Source organism: Protopterus annectens, chromosome 3.part1 (assembly GCF_019279795.1).
Source record: "Protopterus annectens isolate FY-2018-M chromosome 3.part1, PAN1.0, whole genome shotgun sequence".
Lineage (NCBI taxonomy): Eukaryota > Metazoa > Chordata > Ceratodontiformes > Protopteridae > Protopterus > Protopterus annectens.
The window spans coordinates 1,564,178,610-1,564,197,550 of NC_056732.1; the positions used below are offsets into that span (position 1 = coordinate 1,564,178,610).

Below are 18,941 nucleotides of genomic sequence, written 5' to 3' on the forward strand. Positions count from 1 at the left end.
TTAGATTGGATGTCTGAAGCCACCAGCGAAGGTCCCGTTTGCATGTTTCTGTAATCATGATGGGATGATTGAGGGGAAGGTCCTGAAAGGACCATTGAGTTGACAATAGCCACTGAAGAATCCTCATGTGCAATCTTGCCAGAGGAACTAAAAGAACCGTGGCAGAATTGAACCTAAAACGTGTAGAACCATCCTGGCTGGGGCTTTGGATCTTGAAATCAGAGCTTGAACTTGGCCCTGTAAAGTTTGGATCCTTTCGGCAGGAAGAAAAACGCGCATCAATTTTGAGTCTATCTCTGCTCCTATGAACCTTATGCGCTGAGAGGGCAGCAAGACAGACTTTGACCAATTGAATGTAATCCCCAGGGTAGCACCCAGGAGATGGTGGCTTTGAGGTTGTCCATTAGTAGATGCCTGGTGGTGGCAGTCAGGAGCCAGTCGTCCAGATAGGGAAACACTTGGAATCCAAGACTCCTCAGGTGAGCAGTCACTACTGCCAAACACTTGGTGAACACCCTGGGGGCTGTGGTGAGACCAAAGGGCAGTGCACAAAATTGGAAATGACTGACTCCCAGGCTGAAGCGCAGATACCTCCTGGACGCCTGATGTATCGGTATGTGATAATAGGCGTCCTTGAGGTCTATGGAGCACATCCAAACATCCTTCTCCAACAATGGGAGAATGGATTGTAACGTGACCATTCGAATTTGGATTTTGTGACGGATTGGTTCAGTCTGCTGAGATCCAATATTGGTCTCAGGTCCCCTGTCTTTTTTGGCACTAAAAAGAACCTGGAGTAATTTCCGGATCCGATCTGGTCTGTGGGGACCGGTTGGATGACTCCTTTCTCTAGCAGCTTTAAAGCTTCTGCGGCTGCAATTTCCCTTTGACTGGGTGGTGGGTCCGGGATTTTTTTGGACGGTGGGGGTGAGTATGTGAATGGGATGGTGTAACCTCCGGCAATGATCCGAAGCACCCATCTGTCCTGAGTGATTGACTCCCAGGCTTTTAGGTGCTTGGCAACGACACCCGACTGGCTCCGAGCAGCACAGCCGGGCAATCCCTCATGATGTGTGGGAGGCTGAAGAGCCACGAAAGGACTCGCGGTCTCCAGAATTGCGGGGCCCTCTGCCGCCTCTGGGACGGCGTCTCCCAGAAAAATTTCCCCGCCCTCTGCCTCTGGAAGGGGAATCTTCCTGCTGTTGGGGAAAAAACTTACGTGATTTACGGAACCACATCTTCCCCCCTCCTTTAGCCTTGGGGTAAGGCCGAAAGGGAGTGGAATAACGGGCACCTACGGCAGATAAAGTTTTTCCCTCTTGCTCACAGCGGGTAAGGGTGTCTTTAACCTTAGGTCCAAACAAAGAGGACCCATCAAAGGGAGCGTCGGCGAAGGAAGACTTGAAGGCCTCCGCAAACTGACACAAGCGGAGCCAGGCTTGTCTCCGTAGAGCCACGCCTGTGCCTGCCGCTCTACCCGCCCCTTCGGCCGCATAGGAAATGAGCCTCATGGACGAGTTAGAAATTGACGAAGGATAGCCAACTGAGAGCTAACCGACTGGGCTAGCTGCTCAGGTAGGTTACCCGAGAGGGAATCTGACAGCTCCTTGACCAGATCCCTCTGAAGCCTGGTAAAATGTGCCAAATAATTCAGAGACCTTAAAGTAAAGGCCGCTGAAGTCAGGGTGCGCTTCCCGTACCTGTCCATGCTCCTAGACTCCTTATTAGGAGGATGGTCGGACGTTGAAGCCTCTGCAACGTCCTGTTGTGTAGCAGATGCCACCACCATGGCATCTACAGCCACGCCTTTAGTGAGGAACTCCTTCTCGGGTGGGGCAGACAAAAATTTATTAGGACGAGAAGGGACTGGTTCCACGGTATCTGGATGTTCCCACGCCCTTCGACAAACTAAATCCAGAAGCTCGTCAAGGGCGGAGACACCCAGGAGGCGGAGGGCTGAGCCCCAAAGGCCTTGAGGAGCACTGACTCATCAGCAGAGGGGTTTGGATATCCAGCCGCCTCGTTGTTTGAGGATCTCTAAGATGTCTGCAAATGAGACACCATCCGAGGACGACTTCGGGACCCCTCTGCATCATCAAGATCAGTGTCCGATGTAATAGACTCGGGAGTCCACGTGCTTCCTCTTGCACGATCTCTTCCTTGGGGGTTCCTCTGAAGACAACTCCGAAGAACCCTCAGGAGGAGGGAACCCCAATGGGGTAACCTCAGGCCCAGGGCTCCGCTGCCTACGGACAGGGGCACTGCCAAAGACCCAGTCTCCACGCCCAGGGAAGGTGCCGGTAAAACCGGAGAGATGGCCAAAGAAGACTTGGCCAAGGCACTCCTCATAGCTCTGAAAGCCGGACCCCCAGAGTCCTGGGAGTGTCCGGTCCCCGGAGCCATGATAGCCGACGGAAGTCCCGCAGCCGAAGCACCGAGAGGGAGGCTCGGAACCGAAAGCATAGGTCCCGAAACATCCCCCCCGGGTCCAGCCGAAGAAGTCCGTGTACCAAACTCGGACCCGAAGGCCCGGGTTGGAGTAAGGGTCGGAGCCGACCCTAAGATCTCCACCGGCTCCAACAGCACCTGCTCCGGCGGAGCCGGGCGGTTGGAGGAGGAATAGCAATGGGATGGGCCTGAGCAATCGGCTCCGAAGCCAACTGGGTAGGAGCCGAAACAAATTTTTGAAAGACTGGGGACTGGAACAGTCTTTGGAGCACCCTGTCTATATCTGAATCCGACATCCTCGAAGACCGAGAGGATACTGAACGGGTTCGAGATGGCCTCTCCAACGGCCCCAAAGGGCTAGGGGACCGGCTCCGAGGCGACCCGATGACTATCGGCGCCGAAGGAATACCCACACTAGATTCCATCGGTGCCGAGGTGGACTTCGGCGCCGAGGAGGAAGTGTCTGAGCGGGCAACCTTTGTCGGCTCCGAGACCAGTGGAGCCGACGAAGGTGACCCGCCTCTCGATGCCCCAGCCATCGGCTCTGAAGCCAGAGGAGTCGAGACAGGTGGCATCGAGGCAGACCGTTCCGCCCTCGGCTCTGAAGTCCTTGGAGCCGAAGGAGAAGCCTGCCTATGTCTTTTGGCGGTCGGATCCGACGGACTGGTCGGAGCCGACGCCCTTTTCTTTTTAGCCGGAGAAGGAGAGGATGCCAAAGCTTCTTCAAAGGAAGGTTTTATTAACCCTTTAAGAATAAGTTTATTTTTCCTCTCCTGGAGGACCCTTGAGGAAAAAGCGTGACACACACTGCATGACTCTTGTAAATGTTTTGCACCCAAACAATACACACAGAGCGAGTGATCGTCTGTGATGGACATCTTGAAATTGCATTTGGTGCATTTTTTAAAACCCGAAGGCCTAGGATTCTGAGACATTATGGCAAAAAATCAGTAATCCCTGACAGAAAAAACACTATCCACTGACTTTCTCTTTACTGACACTACCTAATAATAGGTTTACAGTTGCCGTTTAGTAAAGAAACCGTCACAAATTACTAAGGGTACTTTGAAACCCTGTAAGGTTTAAGGGGGTTGACTGACCGGGAAGGCCCTAAGATGAGGGAGGCCTAAAATCAAACTCAACCCAATCACACAACAAAGTCTTTTCACAAACTCCAAACACACACAAAAGTGAAGAATAGCCGTTAAAACAGCTTTTTATGACAAGAACAGCAAAATTCTGACAGAAAAAATTTAGTAAATTTACTACTCAGCTCAGCCAGCTCGAGACCACGTCTTCGCAGATTAGCGGCAAACGAGATCTGGGGGACTGGTAGTGGTGCATCCTGGGATATAGTAAGCTCAGCCAATAAGAGACTTCGCTCTTTGGCATAAGCGTGCCGAGTCGGAGCCGAGGGATCAGCTCCGAACCCATCAGTCAGAATGTAGGCGAGATAGGATCACATAACATCAATATCTTCACAACAGCTACAAGACATGCATCCAAAAGTACCAAGCTTATTACCTAACCTAACTCTTGTTATATCTTTGAAGTCTTTATAACACAATCTCTCTTTAAGCACCTTATGTTCCTGTAAGAGACGAAAGGTCTGTCTTCTTATATAGTATGTAATTCGGGTGCAGCCATAAGAATAGCCCACTTCTTTTGTATAATTTTCTTTATTTGATCTGTTCTTAAACTATAAGTGGTTATATATCTAATTTTATCACTACAACTATTTCTAACCACACTGCGGTGGTGGTGCTGCGGTAGCGTTGTCGCCTCACAGTTAGACATTGCCCGTTCGATTCTCAGTTAGAGCGTCTTCTGTGTGGCGACATGTGTGAATGGGCGTTCCTTCGTTGAAGGTTGTGCATTAGGCCCGGCAAGCCAGCACGTAAAAAAAAAATCTACTGCCAATCATTAGTGGACCGGAGTTCCGCTGTGGCGACCCCTAACCGGGAAAAGCCAAAAGACACAAACAAACTACTATTTCTAACCACAGCTTCATTCCCTTCCTTAAAGATTGATTTCATAACACTACCCCTACATAGCTTCACTTCTTCTGCTATTTTTAAAACTTCCATTTGATCGTAACCACTATTTACAAATTCTCTTACCATTTCATCCAGTTGTTTAATAAACTTTGCATAATCTATATTTAACCTACTTACTCTATACATCTGGTGCAGCGGTAGCGCTGTCGCTTCACAGCAAGAGGTTCTCCTGTTCGATTCTCAGCTGGAGCACCTTCTGTGTAGAGTCTGCATGTCCTCCCCGCAGTCGAATGGCATTCGAAAGACATGCGTGAATGGGTGTGCCTTCGTTGAAGGTTGGGCGTCGGGCTGGCACCTCGGCACCATACAAATCGACTGCCAATCATTAGCGGACTGGAGTTCCGCTGTGGTGACCCCTAACCAGGAAAAGCCGAAAGAAAAACAACAAACAACAACTCTATACATCTGCGCTTTTACTATTCCTGGAAAAATATGGGGAGCATGTAGACTTTGCCTATGCACATATCTATTTACATGCACACTTTTCTTATGTATACTTGTTTCCACTCTATTTAATTTCCTTTCTAAATGCACATAAAAAAAAACTATCACTAATAGAATAATTCATTTTAAATTCAAGAAATTTTGTATTATTTAAATAAGCAACATAATTCAACAATTCATCAACTGTCCCATTCCATATAAAAAACAGTCATCTACAAATCTCAAGTATAGTTCAACTTTCTCACATAAATCATTCTCATTACTAAACAAGTACTTTTTCTCCCACTAGTGAAGGACTATATTTGCGTAAGTGTTGGCCACAGGTGTCCCCATGGTCACACCAAACAACTGCAAGAATGTCTCACTATCAAATATAAAGGCATTTTTAGTCAAAACAGTTTTCAATAGTGTATAGATATTCTCTACTTTTGCTGTCAACATCCCTACTTCACCAGTGAGAAACTCAAGTACAGTCTCAACCCCAAATTAATTTGGTATTATGGTAAATAATGATGTTATATCTAGCATCACAAACATATAATTAGAAATTAACTTTCTATCATTCCTTCTAGTAAACAAATTCCTCAATTTTATTAAAAAATCAGTAGTGTCCTTAACTACACTAGGACATGGCTGCAGGTATTGGCTAAGTACTCTTTGCAAATAAACTGATAGGGGTTCAGTAACCCAACCCCCACCAGAGACTTTTGATCTCAGTGGGGGTTTTGTAACTGATTTATGGATCTTTGGTATCCCGTAAACCTGTGGTATCCTTGGACAAGGTACAGTTAAAAAACTAAACAAATCAACAGAAGTCTCTCTATTCAATTGAATGTCATAAATAACCATATTAACATCTGCAATGACTTTTTTAACATCTAAGAACATCACCCTTTTAAAAGTATTCACATCTTCCAGCAATGACCTCGATGAATGGAGAAATTTCTATTGATTTGTTTAATTTTTTAACTGTACCCTGTCCAAGGATACCACAGGTTTACGGGATACCAGAGATCCATAAATCAGTTACAAAACCCCCACTGAGACCAAAAGTCTCTGGTGGGGGTTGGGTTACTGAACTCCTATCAGTTGATTTGCAAAGAGTACTTAGCCAATACCTGCAGCCATGTCCTAGTGTAGTTAAGGACACTACTGATTTTTTAATAAAATTGAGGAATTGGTTTACTAGAAGGAATGACAGAAAGTTAATTTCTAATTATATGTTTGTGACGCTAGATATAACATTATTATTTACTGTAATACCAAATTAATTTGGGGTTGAGGCTGTACGTGAATTCCTCACTGGTGAAGTACGGATGTTGACAGCAAGAGTAGAGAATATCTGTACACTGTTGGAAACTGTTTTGACTAAAAATTTCTTTATATTTGATAGTGAGCCATTCTTGGCAGTTGTCTGGTGTGGCCATGGGGACACATCTAGCCAACACTTACGCAAATATAGTCCTTTACCAGTGGGAGAAAAAGTACATTTTTAGTAAGAGAATGATTTATGTGAGAAAGTTGAACTATACTTGAGATTTTTAGATGACTGTTTTTTTTATATGGAATGGGACAGTTGATGAATTGTTGAATTATGTTGCTTATTCAAATAATACTACAAAATGTCTTGAATTTAAAATTAATTATTCTATTAGTGATATAGTTTTTTTTTATGTGCATTTAGAAACTAAATTAGATAGAGTGGAAACAAGTATACATAAGAACAGTGTGTATGTAAATAGATATGTGCATAGGCAAAGTCAACATGCTCCCCATATTTTTTCCAGGAATAGTAAAAGCGCAGATGTGTAGAGTAAGTAGGTTAAATACAGATGATGCAAAGTTTATTGAACAACTGGATGAAATGGTAGGAGAATTTGTAAATAGTGGTTATGGTCAAATGGAAGTTTTAAAAATAGCAGAAGAAGTGAAGTCATGTAGAGGTTGTGTTATGAAATCAATCTTTAAGGAAGGGAACGAAGCTGTGGTTAAAATAGTAGTAGTGATAAAATTAGATATGTAACCACTTATAGTTTAAGAACAAATCAAATAAAGAAAATTATACAAAAGAATTGGCCTATTCTTATGGCTGTACCTGAATTATATACTATATTAGAAGACAGACCTTTCTTCTCATACAGGAACTTAGGGAATTTAAAGAGAAGATTGTGTTATAAAGACTTCAATGATATAACAAGAGTTAGGTTAGGTAATAAGCTTGGTACTTTGGGATGCATGTCTTGTAGTTGTTGTGAAGATATTGTTAGGCATGACAGTGATAAATTTGTTCACCCAGTGTCTAATAAGCAGTATAATTTTAATTGTATTGCTACTTGCAATAGTGTTAATGTGATTTATCTTGCTACCTGTGTAAAATGGGATTCATTTTACATAGGGAAGACTACAAGAAAATTAAAAGAACGCATTACAGAACATAAGTCAGAGATAAGGAGAAAAAACGAAAATAATGCATTGTTTAAGCATATTATGCATAATGGTGTAGATCATAGTTTTAAGTTTAGAGTGATAGATATTGTACAGAAAGGGCCTATAGGAGGTAATTTAAATAATCATCTTGAGAATAAAGAATATGAGTGGATTATCAGGCTTCATGCAGATTCAGAACCTGGTATAAATAATTTAGTCAGCATTAAGCCTGTGCTTGTTAAAATACAACAGCAAAATCTGTAGCTGTACCTTTAAGGCTGATTTTAGTAGAGGAAGTTCTTTTAAAAGGGTTTTAATTAATGGTATAATGTGATTTGTTGGGTGTGGCCACATGTTACCTTTTTGGCTCTCATTTAAATGTATTGTATCATGATGCATACTGTTTTAGCATTGAGAAAGGTTGTTTAACCAAAAGCTTTGCTGTATTAAAGTGTGTTTTTTGATGGTGGATTTGTGTTTTTATAGTATTTCTTCTCTCCAGCTCTCAGTGTACCAGTTGTTTTGGCTCTAAACTATGAATATCCTCTTTTCTCTAAGTACTTGCTACGGTTTGCTATAGTCCACACATTCAAAGGTTTTAGGATTGTCAATAAAGCTGAAAAAAAAAGTTATGTACTCACCATAATGTCCCATCTGTGTTGTCCATTTTTATTCTTCTGCAACTGATAAGTTTGGATCTGATCCTTCAGATCCAACTCGGCAGTTGCTAAAGCTCCTGGCAACCAAGAACTCTTGAGCTTCTCCCTTACCCACAATGCACCAACCACAATTACCTCTGATGTTGATTGCTGACTTTAACAGAAAAGTCATATTCATATTCAGAAAAGGAGAAGGCTATATCTGGAGCTACATATGCTTGTCCATGAGTGGTGCCATAATCTTTTCTGGTCTCCGAGGTATACGTTCAATGGTGCCAGTTTCCTTCCATGCCTGCTGAGAGATGAACTCAATGAGCTCATTACTGGGCGGAGTCACCCAGGAGGTAGCTGGGCCAGTACCAAAGGTCTCCAGGAATACAGACTCCTCAGACAAAGGGTTGCTGGGCGTCCAGCCACCTCTCTGTTTAAGGATTTCAAGGATGTCTCCAAATGAGACATCCTCAAGAGGTGACCATGGAGACACTTCACCTTCATTGAAACCCATATGTTCTGTGATAGACTCCTCTGCTGAGTCTGGGTGTTTCCTCTTTCATGTCTTCTACTTAGGGACCTCCTCAGTGGGGAGATCTGGACAGGTATCAGAAGAAGAAATCAAGATTCCCTGTGGGGAAATCTGAGGTCTTGGTACTCACTGTCCATGTGGAAAGACTTGCTGAGGTTCTGAATGATGAGATATCAGGGTTGAATATCTAGTATCTGAGGGTGTTAGATACATCTGTTTGGATGAGGCAGAGAAAACTCTCTACACAATTTCAAAAGCAGATTTCCCTGGAGAAAGGGAAGACCTTGGATCAGAGAAGGCAAGCTTTTGGACCATGGCCATTTCCTGCTCTGAAGGCAAAATGCCTGAGGTGGAAGCCAAAGTCGAGTTGTCCAAGACCAAGGATCTGAGGTGCACAGATGGCTCCAAAAGCCTCCAAGTCGACTGCAACACCTTGGATGCAACAGGGAAGCTTCGGCTCCAAAAGCTTTTCAGATATGATGGGATCAGAGCACTCAGAGTAAGCTTAGGATCCGAGGAAACAGCAGTCCTCAGATCCAAACCAGTCTTGTCAGGGCAGCTAGGATCCATAGACTCAAGGAGGAAGTTGTAGTGGGGGTGTAATAGACAAACAGACCTCCTGACTCAGAGGGGTAGAAGATGAGGGAACACCCATCTGACTCTGCATCGAAAGTATCTTCCACGCCACTCTTTCCACATCTTTCTTTGTGAGACTTCTGGAAGAATGAGAGGAAAACACTGAAGGAGACTTGGGTCTATCCAGAAATTGGGAAGGTACCCTGGAGTGTACCGGATCCACTGATGGTGAATACCAAGTCCTTGGTAAAATAATAGGAGGTGAAGTAAAGGACCAGGTACAGTTGGAGCCGACTTAGTGTTGGATCCGAGAAGGACTGATCAGATAATTTTGGTCTCCATGGATCCAAAGAAGTCAGATCAGGCATTTTCTGCTTCTTCGGATCCAAGGGTGAAGTTGGATCTTTGTGAGACCTTTTCTTTGAGGAGTCTGAAGCAAAAGAGAAAGAAGGCCTTGGAGATAAGGATTTTGTTTTTGTCTTAGTTTTCGGAGATTTATCTCCAGATATATCCCTTCCAAAAGATGAAGGCAATAGGCCTTTTGGAATGAGTTTATTCCTACGTTCAACTAATGTCCTGGGGTCAACCTTTGCCAAACAGAACAATCTTCCTGTAAATGAAGTGGTCCTAAGCAATATACACACATAAAGTGCAGGCATCTGATAAAGGGAGCTTATTCCCACACTTAGAGCATTTCTTAAAGCCTGCTGGAACTTTATCCGCCATAATGTCATGCCAACAAAAATCAAGAAAGGAAAGCAATTTAACTATTTCTACTTTTTTTTTTTTTTAAACAGAGATACGTAAAGAACTAACAACTACTACCAACAACAGTATTGTAGAAACTACATGAAATGTAGTACTAAGAAAAGATATTAACAATAGTATCAAGAGGAACGTGAGTACAAGAAAAGCAAAGCAAATAGGAAATGTAGCACCAGACAAGTCAAAAAGCTGTGTGATAGGTAAAGGAAAAAACCTAATCTAAACAGAGAAGGGAGAATTAAGCAAATAAGTGAAATTTTTATAAACGTATCTAAATATCACTCAAGAGTGTTGGAAACCACTTCTTTTATTGAAAAGCGGCAAACGAGATCTGAGTTAATTGGGGTTGGTGCGCTGTAGGTAAGGGAGTAGTAGCTTGAGAGTTGTTTGCCACGAGTTTCAGCAACGGCTGAGTCAGATCGAGATCAGATCCGAAACCATCAGTTGAGGATAAAATGAAAATTGACAATATCAGATTAAATATTTTTTGCTCTCTCCATTATCCAGCAAATGTTGACAATTTGATCTCTCTTGGTCCTGCCCCTTCTAAAAACAGTCTGCAGATTTGGCCATTACTGCTACAGCCTAGCTTGCAGAATCTTGAATATTACATTGCTAGAATGTGAAGCAAATGAAACTGTTTTATAATGTGAGTGCCCTTTACCATTGCTTTTTTGGGACTGGAATATAAATTTTCATTTTGTAATATAACTGCCAGCACCATGATTTTCTAAATTAGCTTTTAAATTCAAAGCAGCACTGTAACATTATCAGTGACTTTATCTGAAGGAAAACAAACATAGCACATGCATCAATCTCTTATCAGAAGAAACAAAAATAGTTACCAAGTAATTATCTTTCAAAAACTAGGCCTAATTGCATCATCAAACATCTAGACCCTCAGAGCCAGTGAGTCTGTTGACCCATAGATCCTCAGCTGTATAAGAAGATTTTGATCACACCTTAGAAGAAGTGCCCGTCCTCAACCTCTGCTCTGGGCTCCATTTAGTCTAAGACCAGCCCTAAGCACTCTTACATGCTCCTGTTGCCCAGTTTTGCAAGTTTACAGGTGCTCTGAATTTGCAAAAAAACACACGCATAAAATGTTACTGACATCTCAAATCACACCTCAGAAATAATAGTATAGTATAACTCTACTGATATTTCAATGACATTCTATATGCATTTCACATACCAATAGTCATTTGTAAGTCTATATGGCTTCATTAGAATTATCTGAAGGATAGACGTCTGAGCATGATTTACTGAAACAGATTTAGAAACACAGGAAAATACTAGACAAGCAACCTCAGGAAGTAAGATGCCTAGTCATATGCACATTTATTTAAACAGAATTAAAAGTTCTTGCCTCCCTGTTCCAGCATTTAATAATGCTCATCTTCCAAGGCCATACACGATAATCAAGGTGTAAACCTGTATTTACCGAGATGGTAGCCAGTCCAATATCTTGCTTGATTTGTACTGGTAACTTGTTCCACAGGCTATTAGGAACCCAACCATTCATCCAGCGAGTCTTGTTTATTTTTCATACTATACTTCAGGCTATCAACCCTGCTGACTGGGAGACAACGCTCCACACATTCCCCAAAACAGATACCAATTTTATGGCACCAGCACCTCAACAAAGGTAACAGTCAGGATAACATATACCAGCTGCATGACTCCTCTTTGAATTGTGCTCAGCTTAGAACACTAATGCTGATCATCTGGTACTCACAGGACATACTAACAGAAAAATGGAAGTGTCCCCAGAAAATGTTTATGACTAAATGATTCACCTGTATGACTCATACCTAGCCTGAAGTTGTAATAAGGACAACAACAGGAACATTTAACATGTTTAACTGCAAGAAATAAGAAGTTAGGTACTCACCATAACGTTCCATGTGAGTTGTTCCATCTTGCCTTCATTCTTCAATGATGGGTTCGGAGCTGATCCATTGGCTCCGACACAGCCGTTAGCAAAGCTCAAGGTTTACCAGTAGCTCGACACCAAGTCCCTTATCCTATGATGCACTGCTGGAATTACCTCAGATCTTGTTTGCTGTGTGTACCATATCCCTATAAGAGAACTACTCTCCCAAGAGAGGAAGAAGGATTGAATAACCAGGATGAGACCAGCCTCTAGGTCAACTATCAGCCGGGGGGGGGAGGGGGGTGGAGGGAGGCACTTAAGAATGAAGGCGAGATGGAACAACTCACATGGAACGTTTTGCTGAGTCTTCACTGATGGGTAGCATCCCTAGCACCCTCAATCTCGGCTGGCTCATGGGAGTACATTCTTCAGGACCGTAGACCCAAAGGAAGCCCTGTCCCTGGAGGCCTTAACAACTTTGTAATGAGTGATAAAGGTATGAGGTTTAGATCAAGTGGCTGCAGCACAAATGTTATCAAGGGGCAATTTGGCTTGCAATGCAGAAGACATAGAAACTGCTCTGGTAGAATGAGCTTTATTCTTGTGTAGTAAGGGCATATTAGCAACTGAATAAACAAAAGTGATACAATCAGATAGCCATTTAGAAAGCGTTGTTTTAGCCACTGATCTACCTTTTCTGGCTTCAGAGAAAGACATAAAGAGCTGGTCTGATTTTCTAAGATCTTTTGTTCTGTCCAAATAATATCTGAGCTGTCTGTGAACGTCAAGTTTGTGCAGCATATACTCTAGTTTATTGGAATGGTTAGGGAAGAAGACTGGCAACTCAATGACTGGGGTTGATATTAGATTCCGAACAAACTTTGGGCAAAAAAGAGGGGTTTGTCCTAAGAGATACTCTATCGGCATGAAAAATCAAATAAGGAGGGCTGTTAGAGAAGGCTTGAAGTTCTGACACTCTGCGGGCAGACATAATAGCCACCAGAAATATGGTTTTCCATGATAAAAATTTGAGATCACAAGATGATGTTGGTTCAAATGGGGGAAGAATTATAGGAAACAGCATAAAGTTTAGATTCCAAGGAGAATAAGGAGTTTTCACTGGAGGCCTCATGTGAAAGGTTCCTTTGAGGAAGGCCTCGGACAACTTGTGGGACATTATGTTAGCCTGTCCACTCCGAGATGAAAGTTAGATATAGCAGCTAACTGGACCCGAACTATAGCAGCTGCAGCTCCTTTATTAAAAATCATAGTCAAGAATTCTAAAATGGATGTCAAAGGGGCTTGATAAGGATCAATGTTCTTTTAGAAGCCCATATGGAAAATCTCTTCCACTTACTAAGATATAATCTTCTAGTGGACGGCTTATGGGAAGACAAGAGGATCTGCCTTGTCTCATCAGAAAGATCATGAAGCCTGGCTATGAGGGCAAATGGAGCAGCCAAGCTGTGAGCTTCAGTGACTGCAATGAAGGATGGAGGTCCCCGACGGATGTGTCAGAAGGTCTGGAACTGGGTCCAGAACCCATGGATCCTCCAATAGATGATGAAGAAGGAATAGGAACCAAATCTGCTGAGGCCAATGAGGGGCTATGAGGATGATAGTCCTTCCCAGCAACATTGCTTTCTGTAGAAGTCTGGGTATTAGAGGGATTGGAGGGAATGCATAGAGGAAACCCGGGGGCCAATCATGTACGAGTGCTTCTCTCGGGGGTTCTCCCAGAGGGGGAATCAGGGCAAAGTAGCTTCTGCATTTCGTGTTGATGTGACTGGAAAAAAGATTGCAGCAAGGCTGACCCCATTTATGGAAAATCCTGTCCGCAATCTCTTGTTTGAGGGACCACTCGTGTGGCAACAAAATTGCCCTGCTCAATTTGTCTATCAGGTTGGATCTCCCTGGGATGTGCATTGCCAACAGAAAATGCTAGGAGGAGACAGCCCAGTGCCAAACTCTGAGTGCTTCTTGGCAAAGGGGGTAAGACTTGGTCCCGCCTTGCTTGTTCAAGTACCAGATGCCGACATGTTGTCTGTCTGAATTGCAATCGTCCCTAAAGGAAGAGATTCCTGAAAGTACTGCAACACCAGACGTACTGCTCTCATCTCCAGAACACTGATCTGCATGTGTGACTCTTGATCCGTCCATGTGCCTTGGGCAGTCTTTCCCTGAAAATGCCCCCCCACCCCCACCCTATCAGGGAAGCATCCATGGTCACAGTGGCTACTGGAGGGGGTAGTACAAAGGGGCGTCCTATGGTTACATGAAGATACATCAACCACAACTGGAGATCTCTCTTGTAAGAGTTTGTAATCAAAAAAATCACATGACTCATTGGAAGTTCCTGATAGGACCACTGGGTGAACAGCAGCCACTGAAGAATCCACATATGCATCCTTGCTAATGGTATGGCCAAGATCACTGCAGCCATCAAACCTAATACTTTTAAGACTTCTGCGGCTAGTGCTCCGTCCTTCGACATTAATGAACTGACATGCTGATGAAGAAGAAAGACCCTCTTGATTGGTAGTCATAGAGTGGTGGTTGAGGTGTCTAACTCTGCCCCTATAAAGACAATATGCTGCGATGGCGACAAGGCAGATTTTTATGAGTTAATCGTAATGCCTAATTGATGGCAGAGTGTCAGAGTGTATTCCCTTGCCTGAATCAGTTGATGCCTGGTGGTGGAGGTAAGGAGCCAATCGTCTAGGTAAGGAAACACCTGGAATCCTAGACGCCTCAGATGAGCCGTGACCACTGCCATGCATTTGGTGAACACTCTGGGGGCTGTAGTGAGACCAAAGGGCAGGGCTCAAAATTGATAATGATTGGCTCCCAGCCGGAAATGCAGATGATCTCTGGATGGCCTGGCCATTTTTATGTGGTAGTACGCATCCTTGAGACCTATGGAGCACATCACATTGTCTCTCCCTAAAAAAGGAAGTATAGACTGTAGCGTGACCATCCAGAACTTCTCTTTCTTTACAAAGTGGTTGAGTCTGCTGAGGTACAAAATAGGTCTCCAGTCCCCTGTTTTCTTTGGAACTAAAAAGAATCTTGAGTAAGTTCTGGATCCTATTTGGTCTGCTGGGACTGGCTGGATGACGCTTTTTTCTAGCAACTTGCAGACCTCTATAGTTGCTTGTTCCCTGTAACTGGGTGGAACGTCCAGGATTCTCCTTGGGGGCGTGGCCGGGTTGAAGAACAGTATGAAATACCCTCTGGAAATAATACTTTCTACCCAGCTGTCATTTGTTATGTCTTGCCAGGCATCTTGGTGCAAAGATAAGCGACTCCCGACTGCCTCCAGAGCAGGACAGTCGGGTCTCCCTTCAGGAGCGCTGATAGGGTTGACCAGAGAAGTGATCTCTGTCACCCTGGTGTTGCGGACCCCCTCTGCCGCAAGGGTGGCATCTTCCAATGTTACCCCTCCTCTGCCCCTAGAAGGGGGTTGACTACGTGTGTCCTGAAAGGCTCCTTGGGCTTTTCGGAACCACATTTCCCTCCCCATTGGCCTTTGGGGTAAGGCTGAGTAGGAGTGGAAAAACGGACTCCGATGGCAGACAGAGTCTTTCCCTCCTGCTTACACCTGGTGAGAGTTTCCTTCACTTTGGGTCCAAAGAGAGATGAGCCATCGAAAGGGGTGTTGACAAATGAAGACTTAAAGGGCTCCTCGAAGGAACACAAGCACATCCAGGAATGTCGTCTTACAGCAACTCCTGTACCTGCTGCCCTACTCGTCCCATCAGCTGCATATGATATGAGACGTATGGACGAGTTCATGATGGAATTTAGGGTAGCAAGCTGGGCGGCAACTTTGTCGAAAGCCCCTGCAGCTACAGTACCCTGAAGAGTATCTCCCAACTCCTTAATGAGATCTCTTTGCAGTCTGGTGAAGTGGGTTAAATAGTACAGGGATCGGAGTGTAAAAGTCGCTGAACTAACATGCGTTTCACATATCGATCCCTGATCCTGGACTCTCTGTTAGGGGGATGGATCGACGAGGAAGTCTCAGACATTTCCTTCTTGGTGGCCGCCGCCACTTCCATGGCATCAACAGGGACTCCACTGGACAAAAAGTCTTTATCTATGGGGGCAGAAATGAACTTGTTAGGCCTCCGAGGGACAAGTTCCATGGATTCCGGTGACTCCCATGCTCTCCGAGAGACCAGCTGCATGAGCTCAATGAAGGGCAGAGACACCCAAGAGGTGGAAGGTTGAGACCCGAAAGCCTTCAGGAGAACTGACTTGTCCTCAGTAGGGCTTTTGGACTACCAATCACCCCTCTGCCTAAGGATCTCGAGTATCTCTGCAAAGGAGATATCCTCAGAGGGGGATTGTGGGGATCCTTCTGACTCCTTCAAGTCAGTGTCAGATGTCAAAGGCTCCTGTGGGAAGTCCAAGTATCTCCTCTTACACAATCTTTTCCTGGGGTCCTCCTCAGTGGGAGCCTCTGGGGAGGTCTCGGAAGAGCAAGGGGCACCCTGTGGGGCTACCTGCGGCTCAGGGTCTCTACGCTTGGCCTGGACGATGGAGGCAGAAGTGGACACAGGCACTTTGGGGGAAGAAGAGGCCAGACCTGGTGTCAAGGATGTCTTTGGGGACAAGGCTCTCTTCGTGGCTTTGAAAGCATCACAGCTCCGATGAAAATGAGTTGACGGACCTGAAGGAATGGCCAGCTCCTCCCACACCGAGGCCGTGAGCTCTGAGCCGGAGGTAGGAGCCGAGCTCAAGCGAGCCGAGGCCCTGAGAGGAAGAGTCGGCACCAAGTCGGTGCGACTATCCTCCCTGGACTCGATAGGAGAGTGTCAGCCCCTAGAGTCCCTGGTCAGTGCCGAGGATATCCAAGTAGATGGAACCGATGACACTGGAACAGGTCTCGGCTCTAAAGGCTCCACGATCATCAGGTTGGCCCCCTCCGGCTCCATAGATCTGGTATGGCTCGGAGGAGGAGCAGTCAAATCTGGGACGGTGGTCTTCGGTTCCGACGCTGGGGTCAGAGCCGACAACAATTTAGCAAGGCCTGGTGCCCGTAAGAGCTTCTGCACCAATCAGTCCATATCCAAATCTGAGAGGCTGACAGAAGATCTAGAGGAGTGCACTGAAGGTGCAGATTGAAGGAGTGGAGATACAGGTCTCTCAGAGACCGGCGACAAAACTGTGGGCCGGCTCCAAAATTAAGAGACACTCGGCTCCAAGGGCTGTGGAGCCGAAGTCTCGGAATCCTCCTCTTTCTCAGATTTTTTTGAGTTTTTAGATGCCTTGGAGTCTGTTGAGGATTTTGAAGATTTAGAAGACTTGCTGGCCCCATCCTGGTCAGTCAAAGCTTCAGCAAAAGGATGCTTCAGCAAACCTCGATCCACAAGCTTCCTTTTCCTCTCTAAAAGAACCCTTGAAGAAAAGGAATGGCAAATGCTTCAGGACTCCTGCAAATGCACAGCACCTAAACAATACACGCACTGAACGTGCCCATCAGTCAGAGACATCTTTTGCCCGCAGTCTGGACATTTTTTGAATCCAGACTTTGGGTGCTTGTCTTTTTCCTCAGATATATTAATAAGAACTTTAGGCTGAACGCAATAAACAACTACACAGACTAAATACAGTCTAAATGTTATATCACAAACCACACAGTCTAATACAGCCTAAAAGTTACAACTACCCTAGGCTCAAGGAAACACGTCTAAATATTAAACACACTCTAACAATGGCCCGGAGATAAAAGGGGGCCAACACTATGTAATATAGTTATATATATATATATATATATATATATATATATATATATATATATATATATATATAAAACAGCACACTATTTATTTATACTATCATCTATTTATACCATAGATGCAAAAGCTATGGTAATAGGAAAACACACTCTTTGAAAAACTAGGCCCAACACGAGACCACTACAACTATGCTAAATAATCAAGCACCAATGGGAATAAGTCTAAAAGAGACAACTACAGGAGCTAATATATAACTAATCTAATTAGAAATAGAAAGGAAGTAATGAAATAACTTGCAAAAGCGATTTTTGTATCAAAAAAGGCTCGAGCAAACTGGAACCACTAAGATCCGTGCCGCGGCAAACTAGATCTGAGGTAATTCCAACAGTGCATCATGGGATAAGGGGCTTGGTCTCGAGCTACTGGTAAACCTTGAGCTTTGCTAACGGCCATGTCAGAGTTGATGGATCGGCTCCGAACCCATCAGTGAAGAATGAATGGCTAGATTGAACAACTTCACATTTTTAGTTTCATGTAAAATGTAATTGATATTGCAAAATGGAAAGCTCAGGCATTTCTTGGTTGGAACATGATACTTACCCTAATGGAAGGGAAGTACAGTGATAATGATGTCTGCCCTAGCAACTGATGCAAAGACACACAGTGATGTAACAATACATTTTGCCCTTAGAGGTGGTATTTGATAAGTGCAATAACCAGCGCACCCCCACACAGCAACCCAAGCCAATAGAAATACATCTATTAAGCTAGCAAACACATATGGGTCATACAGTCTCACGATGGTCATCTACTAAGGGTTTGTTAATGTCATGCATATTCTGCCACCAGCTCATTAGTAAGATACCATCTCTGATAGTTTTTACAAGAGCTGTTAGCATGTCCTTAAACAATTATTTTGAATTTTGTAATGTTTATTGCACACTGAGGATTGCTAACATCAGGTTCCATTTGAGATAATAATTTCTGCATTTCAATATTTTAATACATACCAGTTGTTACAACTTTTTTGAACAGAGCTTCCAGGAGAGTGCAGTGTCTCCCCATAGTGGCATGGACACATACCGATGAGAACACATTGACCACTGCCATCTATGACAAGACCTTCAGGGCAGTTACATCCAGCCACACATCCACTTACTGCCCCGCAGCCAGTCTCAAGATGTAAGTCAGCACAGGTGTTACCACATGGTCTGGAGCACTCACTATAGACCTGTCCACCTGAACACTGTACAGCTAGAACAGACAAAACACATAAAATTAGCATGCAGTTCAGTGACACACTGATTATTTCAAAACAAAACTCATGGATCACTAAAACACTTTCTGTTAAGAATTTTCTACTGTTATAAAAAACATCACCAAAAATGCAATGGTCACACTGTATGGTACTGAATGCAAGGA

General features: G+C 44.1%; 1 protein-coding gene across 1 annotated transcript in view; it reads right to left on the bottom strand.

The window, feature by feature from the left end:
- LOC122797804 (SCO-spondin-like) overlaps nt 1–18,941 on the bottom strand; it is a 4,708,783-nt gene that overhangs the window by 4,091,781 nt on the left and 598,061 nt on the right. The window contains exon 19 of the mRNA XM_044066325.1: nt 18,530–18,773. Coding sequence (XP_043922260.1) covers nt 18,530–18,773 — 244 coding nt within the window. The remainder of the gene's footprint in view (nt 1–18,529; nt 18,774–18,941) is intronic.